At 37.5% G+C, this 9,517-nt stretch overlaps 1 protein-coding gene across 6 annotated transcripts in view; it reads left to right on the top strand.

The window, feature by feature from the left end:
- Positions 1 to 9,517, top strand: part of LOC117177865 — a 670,262-nt gene that overhangs the window by 109,757 nt on the left and 550,988 nt on the right. For all 6 annotated transcript variants that reach the window (XR_004467769.1, XM_033368899.1, XM_033368902.1 and 3 more), the window contains one exon: positions 7,604 to 7,810. Coding sequence is in view for 5 of the 6 variants with exons in the window: in XM_033368899.1 (XP_033224790.1) it covers positions 7,604 to 7,810 (207 nt within the window). In the remaining variant the exon portion in view is untranslated. The remainder of the gene's footprint in view (positions 1 to 7,603; positions 7,811 to 9,517) is intronic.

Raw genomic sequence — 9,517 nt, 5'->3', positions numbered from 1 at the left:
TACCCTTGTGCTATACATTAGGCTGCACTGTTGAACCTTGTAATGTTCAGGACTACAAAGAAAAATTTGAAATGTGCAGGAGTGCGCAGTAAACTGTGCGTAGTAAAGTGTGCACAGTAGGCGTAGATGGTACATAAAATTTCGCAGTAGATATCTACTATATGTAAGGATGCGCAGTAGAGACCTGACACGTGTGGGGATGTATAGTAAGTACTTAGAATATATAGACATGTTTATCATAAGAAATACTGCGCATCTCTATTTTCTATAAGTGCATCACTTACCATAGCCTGCATTTCACAGCTATGTCGCTACAGAACTCTACTGCGCATCCTAATTCATCATGAAAGTATACTGCTCAGCTATATATCTTATAAATTAATAGGGTCCAAATCTGTCTTATAAACAGCTAATAAGCAGCTTTATGTCCTATAAATACATACTGCACAGTAAATGGGTCCACTGCGCAGAATGATGTACAGACCAGTGTCCGGCACAGACTGCTGTTTTGCATATTTCTACTGGGCACCCCTACATATTTCATATATACCGCGCAGTATGATTTATTACAAAAATCTACCGCGCAGTTTTGTGTCCCTTAAATACCTGCAGTGCATCCATGTCTCAAAATACATACTGCACATCCCTAAGTAGAATATTCACCTAGTGCACAGTTTTACTTATCATATTGCTTTATTAAGCATCTCTTAGCACTGTAGAAATCTATTTCGCAGCATGATGTACAAAAAAGTGTGTGGCACAGTCTGCTGTTTTGTAAACTTCTTCTGCGCATCTCTACATATTTCAGATATCTAATGTGCAGTCTAATTTGCCATTGAAGTCTACTGCGCATCTTTTAGTCTTACGCATACACACTGCGCAGATCTATTTGTCCTGAATACCTTCTGCGCAGCTTGGGTATCATATGTATCTACTGCGCAAACTTCCTCACCATATAAATTTATTGCGCTGTTATGAGTACTGAAGGACTTTTCTGCGTATCATGAAGTACAAAAACAGTATACGACACAGTCTGTCGTTTTTTATATTTCTACTGCGCATCCTTACATATTTCAAATATCTAACGCGCAGTCTAATTGATCATAAAAGTCTACTGCGCCAATTTTTGTCTCATAAATACATACTGCGCAAATATATATTCCTCATAAATTCATACTGCGCAACGCTAAGTATCATATGTATATACTGCACATCCTTACTTACCATATGCCTCCAGTGCGCAGTTTTTAGTACTGAAAGGCTACTGCTCATCTATACACCTCTCAAATATCTAACACGCAGTCTAATTTATTATAAATGTCTACTGTGCAGCCCTAAATATCATATGCGCATCTCTACGTACTTCATGACTCTACTGCCCCCCTAATAACCCCCTTAAAATGGTGCCACCCTTTTTTCCACTCTTTTGTACTCCTATTCTTTGAATATGAAATTCCTAGAATGATAATAGAATTTTTAAATGCTGTTATTAGGACTGATTTAAATTATGTTAGAGTTTATTTATGGCTGATTCTCAATGTCTTTTTATATGTAATTCTTTTGGAGTCTTGGAGTCATGGAGACATAATCCCCGTTGACATAATGATGAGAAGAAGACATCAGGACGATCGTCCAGCTCGCCGTTCTACTGATACTAAAGTACTGGTACTAAAGTGTTCATTAATTTAAAGTATTCATCGCAAAGAATCATATTGGAAATCATACTCAGGACCAGAATTATATTTGACGGACTGTCTTGGCTTTGAGGAAGTTGATTTATTATTGCGGAATTTATCTTTCGGTGAAACAGTCAGTGAGTCCTTTTTCTTCTGCGTTTCTTGCGAAACGTCTACCTTACTGTTCACTTAGTGCTTTCCTCAAAATAATTAAGTTAAGATTTTCATTTTATTGGATCCCGCCCTCTGGCGTAACTATAATTCATTTCAATTATTCATTCATTATTATTAATTAATTATATTATTAATCATTCATTCCAATCCAAAAAATTGGTAAGATTATTGTGAATTCCGGCATATACCACTCTTTTTATAAATATATTTCCGAACCCTAGTTTTGCGATACCCCATGTTAATTTCTGCTACTGTCGTTATTTCAACCGAAATTTAGCGATTCCGAGAGATGATGGTTTTTCCGCGAATCGATAGTGTTACCTCTAAATAGTGTATTCTTCGTGAGTCCCCTCTATTGAATTTAGATATAGCATTACCTTTTTTCCCGAAAATAAATTGATACCCTTTTTGACGAATGTATAGCGTAATCCCCCCTCCCCCTTCATGTCCGAAACAGTCTCGGGTACCATGCAGAAAGAGAATTCATCAAATTATTAATAAATCTAAAATCTATAGGTGAAAGTCCTTAGAATGTAATCGCTTATGTCACAAATAATCGTAAGAAATATTAATTTATGATGATAATGTGTATAATGAGAATCGAGGTGATCGCCGGTATGGTCATTTTGATTGGCGTAATTGAAATTACTTTGATAGAGATTTTATAATTCCCCCACACTTTTTGTAGAGCTTCCCCCTATCCCACCGGACGTTATCAACCTTTTAGGTATGAAAATCCCTTAAATGCGCATATTAACCCCTAAAGTTTTCTCTCTAATGATGATGCTTCTAATTAGGCCCACTTCAGTCCAGAATTCGCAAGGTTGAACGTAGATGGCCTCCCAAATACGAGAAACAGGATTCCCTATAATAAAAATTATGAATCTCAATATTTTACGTTAGACCATAATGTTTTACCTGGAGGTTATAGCATACGTATTCGTCCTAATCGAACACACGTAACGTTTGACTTGACTTTAGGTGCTCAATATTTAGCCTTACTAGAAGAGGAACCAAAATACAAATTTAAAAATTCGTTAGCGGATTTATATCTAGAAAAGGAGACCGAATCAACGCAAGCATCCAATCCGAAAACTAACCACAATCTCGTTCCCACTCGAGACCCTAATACTAACCCTAGCTATAAACCCAATCCTAACTATAATAAGAAAATCTTGAACGACAGAAACACTAAAATTAATACAATAAATTTTACAACAAAACCATTTGTACAGGTTTCTTCCGATAAAGTTAAAATTAAATCCGCTTACCAACCTCTGAGTTGTTATAACTGTGACCTTGTCCCAAATGATCGGGAAACGCGAAGGAGAGTCGTTGAAAATAACTGACATGACTCTTGCCTTATCTAAAGAGTCTTCAAATAGTTATTTATAAATAAATTTCAACTCAGTAGCTCCTCCTAAGGCGTTTGGAAGGAATAACGAAAATATTGATGCTATTAGCGTTAACAGAGTGCATACTATTGTTACCACTCCCAATAACCATTTCCCTATCACAGCATTAACCTTTCTGAAATTCACTATGTACCTACCCCACTGACCGGTCCCGAAACCCTGATGAATGTCACCCTCCGTATTTTAGGCGACTCAATAAAAGCGATCATCGATTATGGTGTTACAAGAACCTTAATTGGACTGAAAGGTATGGAGCTCGCCAGAAAATTAGATTTACAAGTTAAACATACTAAGGGATTAGTTCAGATAGCTAATGACAGTGAGGAAATTTCGGAATAAGTTTTGACCCCAATGGTATTAAATAAAAAGAAAAGACTAATTCCGATACGCAAATGGTTTTTTAAAAAAGCTCATACAACCTACTGTTTTGAATTGGAGGAGTGGTCCGATGACGGATGTTGTGGGATAACGAATTAACTTTAAAGGAGGCAGAAATAATTAAAGACTTGTTGAAAAATGAATTACCGGAAATTCCCGATAATCCTGGATTGACGAATTTGACAGACATGTTATAGTTGCAGGTGGGCATTCAGCCCTTAAGCAGCGTTATTATTTAGTCTTACCTAAAGTTATGGAAGCAACAATCGCGAAGGTAGATCAAATGTTGTAAGTAATGTAATCAAATCCCTCTTTTAGTTTGAAAGAATGCGATTCAGGCTAACTAATTTCCCCGCAACCTTCCAGAGATTGGTGGATCGTCTCATAGGTACCAAAATGGAACCCCATTGCCACGATTATTCTGACGATATAATAATCGTAACAGAATCTTTTGAGGAACACTGAAAGTGGTTGTCTAAGGTCTCTACCAAACTTAAAGAAGCAGGAGTTAAAATTAACCCTAACAAGTGTGAATTTTGCACGTCGAAAGTCCAATATCTGGGATATCCTTCAAACGAAAGAGGTTGATAAATAGATCCTGATACAATTGCGCTGATCCTGAAGTACCATATAATGCAAAACTTAATTGGAATTAGACGTTTCCTTAGTATGTCATCGTGGTATCGTAGTTTCATTTAGAATTACGCAACTGTAGCGGCCCCACTTACGTGGCTACTTAGAAAGAAACAACGTTGGATTTGGACGCAAGAATAACAGGTAGCCTTTGAAGAAATTAGAACTTGCTTAACCAACGCACCTGTAGATTCTTGGCCGAATTTTGACGTTTCTTTCGAGCTAAAGACGGACGCTAGCAATACCGGTTTAGGTGCCCTTTCACAGGAAATTGACGGTTTAGAGTATGTGGTTTCCTACGATAGTAGATTACTTTTCGACAAGATAGCTAGCTGGGCTCTATCGCTACTCGAATATGACTTTGATATCATACACCGCAAAGATTCCATGCACCAAGTCCCCGATGCCCTATCCAGAATGCATAAGGTTACAGAAGAAAAATTAACAACACCTGATATAGAAGTAATTAATTTAGTAACCAACCCCATCCCTTCTTAGCATTTCCGCCGTTTCTTAGCTGTCACTGAATTCCCTGAAAAAATCCTTAATCGGCGCATCGTAGACAATAAATTATACCATTATCGACCTGGTCCAGTGATTTGAACGTCAGTTCGAGTTTTAAACTAATGGAAACACGTCCCTAGTTATGAAGAACGAGAGTTCCTTTTAGAAGAAGCCCATGACCAATTTTAAAAGAAAATTACGTCCGAAACAGACCGTCAATAAATTATCAAAGAGGAAGAGCTTTTGCAAGGAACTCCACAACTGGAGTCACCTCTATTGTTCAGGAACCGGCAAAGAGGGAGTCTCGATCTCGCCTGAGATCCCATGTTCGCGATTCATGTGTCCCAAACTCCCCAGGACAACAGATACCATCCCTTATTAACATCCAGATTCAACGCCTGGATGTTATGGACCAGAACACCGTCGATTGGCTTCGTTGGAAGCCCAGGCCAGGGAGTTGGAATTGCTTTGGTGCATTTCAAGCCCATAATGAATGTCAGCAGCCTTTCATCAGAGTTTTCTGTACACGCCGTGGTCGGCCAGATGTGACCAGAATCAACTGTCCACACTGTCGGATTACAGAGGCCCAAAAACAGAACACCGGATCCTCAGAATCTCCCATTAAGTGTGTCTAATAATCCCTACCCTTAAATCATCGTCTGATCCCTATAAAATGAGTTCCCCACCCCCAGTACTTTAGAGTTACCGACAATTTTGCATTTCCCCCCTCACCTTAACCTTTCGAGTTAGTAAAAAAAAATGTATTGCGTTACCTTGTGAAAAGATCCTAGACCCTAAAACCCCAGCCCTTCGTAAATCCTTCTCCCCTTGAAAAAACCTATCGATGTGAATTAAAAAAATGTATTTAATCTTCAGTAAATTCTACTAGTTTTGATAGAACCACTTTCTTCACTAGTAATTTTACCATAACCAAACAAACTTTTAAGATTCCTGAATAATTGCACAAGATTGAAACTTTAAACTAATTATATTTCGTAACTTTTAAGGTAATCAGGCCAATTAATCAATTCTAGAACCAATTTTAACTAAGAATAAGAGAAGTATAGTTCCGAGTAGGAGTTTAAAAGAATCAGGTAAAAGTAAGGTTACTATGACCTATGCTATTAATTTCATTTTGTCTCTAATAATGAGTTATCTTGGAGCTTTGTGTCCAGTATCGTTAAATTGAGGTTTTGCTTTCCTAAAGCAAGAGGCCTGGTTCGGCCTTTTTCGGAGAGAGAGGTGTTATGATGTTGCAATTTATTTTTCAACTCGCAATAGGCAGTTCTCTGACCAGAAGCAAAATCTTTTAATTTTATGATTTGAGCTCAGGGATCACACGGTACTCTAGGACTGATTCAAATTAGGTTAGAGTGTATTTATGGCTGGTTAACAATATCTTTTTATATGTAAATCCATCGGAGTCTTAGCGTCATGGAACATCATCTCCAAGGTCATCAATGATAAGAACAGGACATCAGGACGTTATAGGTCCGTTATAGGCCGTATAGATGTTACAGACCCCACCAAATTACTTGATACTACCTTCCTATCGTCAGTTTGCAATTAAGACCATGCGCATTAGGACCTCGCACTAAAGTGTTCCTTAATTTAAAGTGTTCATTGTTAAGAATCATCTTCAAAGTCCTATCCACAACCAGAATATTTTTTATACAGATGATATGATAAGAATTGAACACACCAGCAAAATGTATTCAAAGAGCTTCAGGTGTAAGATTTTTCTATTGACTTTTATCAATATTTTGAAAATAAATACAACAAATTGTTCGTCTATTCAAAAATGTTTCGGTATTTCTTCTTGAAATGACAGACGATTCTTTTTTGCAAAGTGCATAAAGAAGCGACATACACTGACTTGGCATTATGGAAGATCACTCAAGCTAACTGAATGCGCTAACGTCTAAAGGTTGTAAAGACAACTTTATTCATCCTATCTTCGCAGGATACTTACATCCGCTACATTAAGAAAAAAAATCAATGAATCGAGTACGGAGAGACCGAGATGAAGAAATCAAATATAGATAGTATTTATTATTTTCTAAGATTCTTTTCGGGCAACTTTAATTCGATTATTAGAATTTCTTAATCATTGAAATCTTAAACGATCACAAATTAATGATTTCGAGGCAAAATAAGAATCTTGAATTAAAAGAAGTGTCCGACCGGGACACATGTGTGCGTAAGTGTGTCGCGACGTCGATTAAAAGGAACTCGAGTTGCATTATTGGCAACAAAAAGAATAAATAAAACATCTACCAGTGAGTAAAGGAAACGACCGAAGCTATCCCAAATATTATTCATTTTATAAAAGTAGAGTGAAGATGGACTGATGTATTAGCGAGTACCTGTATCGTTTCAATTTTTCTGTACATTGTATCATTTCACATGTTTTGTAACCTGTGTTTCAGTTTTTGAATCCGTTGATTTGTTTACCAATTGCAAATCCCCCGCGAAGTATCCAAAAATAGAATTATCGAGGAAAATAAATGAATAACGTCCAACAAAATCATAAACAAAGTGTCAGAATAGATCTTGTTCAGTTTTCGTACAATTACCATTTATAATTGTTTGTGTTTCGTGTCAACGAAGATGTATGAGATTTATTTTTTATTTTACCTTGACAAACACTGCCAGACGGGTTGACACGTCGCTTTATTTTTAGTTATTTTTTTACTAAATATACGCAAGATTCTGTAAAAGCTACTGTCACCTTATAACCCGCTGCACAAATATTTTCTTACCTAATAATAAAAAATACTTTAATTACTTCTAAGCAGAATAAAATCATTATTTCTATTTCAGGTTTGAAAATCTTTGAAAAGCCAAGAAGGACATCAGTAGATAATCTGAGGCTAGAAAGATATACAGCTAGCGGAAGAGCATCTATCTTAGAAAAATATTCTATCTCAGGCTTGAAAAGTTCTGGCACATATATGTCAGAAAAATATGAAGCTGCGTCGTATCCAGAAAATAGCAGCAGGCCCGAAAATACACCCCGCTATGGTTCCAGTACGTATCTTAGCTTAATTCCCCGCAGAGTTCTCTGAAGACTTCTAGAGAAGAAAAAGGTCGAGCATCTATGAGTTCCCTCTAGAAGTTTTCGAGCAAGTTTTGAAAGCACTACGCCTGTAACAAGTCGTGAATGCGTCATCATGAAAACGAATTCCTTTAGAATATGTACTCCCAGAACTCCACACTGCCACGTGAACAGTTCTTCCAGCAGTGCGTAAAATTTATAATTTATCGCAGATTTGGTTTTTCTTTCTCCTCGAAACACATTTCTTTTCGATTCCAAATAAGAAAAATTGAACGTCTGATAATTTACCAAAGAAACTGCTTCAAACCCCAACCGAATAAATGTGTTCCTATTGGTAAAAAATTATAACACTTACAATTGAAGTTGAATTTTAAAAACGAGATTTAAAAGTGAAGGAATGCAGTGCTTGATAAAAAAAGTATTTTCTTACTTTTATGTGTTTCTAACACTTCCTGAAATTAGCTCAACCATATCAAAACATGAATGCGGCCATGTATTTCCCCATAGAAGCTCTTGCGTTTCTACGTATTTTTATATCACTTCGAATTAGCGTCTCATTCACATATTCTAAGCATATTTTCCTCGGTCTGCTTTTGAGTACGCTGCTATTCCATTTAATTTCGTGATTAAGTCCAAACCATCTGGAAGAACTTTTTTACATTTGTCAGCCAAATGTAAAAATTTCAGCCACAACCACGTCTCACGTTCGTGAGATAGGTGGTGACAGTCTGTAAAGGAATCAATACGACGATCCAGCAAAAGCCTCGCGCACCCCAAGAACACGGAGCGACCCAAGGACAACCGCCTTCTGCATTTTTCCCGCAAGTGTTCTAGCATATTGTTGACACGCAGGGATGCTTTTTAGGCCATTAGCAAGTGAAAGCTTGGCACCTCCAAAAGCGTCGATGATAAGGACGATCAATTTAACAGAATATTCCAGGTCTTTCTTTTTCCTTTCTTTTCATTCTCCTTAGTTATGATGTTTTTGTCAGCTGGTGCCGAAAATTCGATAACGAACATGGTTCGCTTCCCGAAGTCAAGAAGAACCATGTCAGGCCTCGAGTAAGCAACAGAAACAATTGTCGAGAACATAAAGTTCCAGTATATGCGGCACTTCCCATTCTCGACAATTGACTCAATTTCCCTAGGAGCATTTAGAGGAGCGATATTAAGGCTAATGCCTTGGCGCATTTGTCTAATCCAAATTCCATTCAAATTTCCTTAGTATATCGTTCGACAATCCCCAGAGCTAGATGCAGTTGCTCTCTGTTTTTAGCATAGATCTTAAGATCGTCCATGTAAAATACATGAGTGAGCTTGTACTTTCCATCTGCAGGTTTGCCGCACAAGTACCCGTCGGAATGGCGAAGTGCTAGAGATAGTGGCAATAATGTAAGGCAAAAGAGGAGTGGGCTCATGGTGTCGTCCTGAAAGACACCTCTCTGAAACGTGTCCCTGTTAGTTGTCACACGATTTTTGCCAGATGAGATAGTAAATATAGTTTTCTAAAGCGGCGTCAACCTCTCTATGCACCCAACTATTTGCGGATGAATCTTTAAGATTTCCAAAAGGCAGAGGATAAGTCTATGGGATGTAGAATCGAAAGCTTTCCGATAATCAATCCAGGCCATCGATTGGTCACGCTGGTAGAATGCTGCATCTTTGCAGACACATCTATC

Source organism: Belonocnema kinseyi, chromosome 8 (assembly GCF_010883055.1).
Source record: "Belonocnema kinseyi isolate 2016_QV_RU_SX_M_011 chromosome 8, B_treatae_v1, whole genome shotgun sequence".
Lineage (NCBI taxonomy): Eukaryota > Metazoa > Arthropoda > Insecta > Hymenoptera > Cynipidae > Belonocnema > Belonocnema kinseyi.
This window is presented reverse-complemented; position numbering and strand designations above follow the sequence as displayed.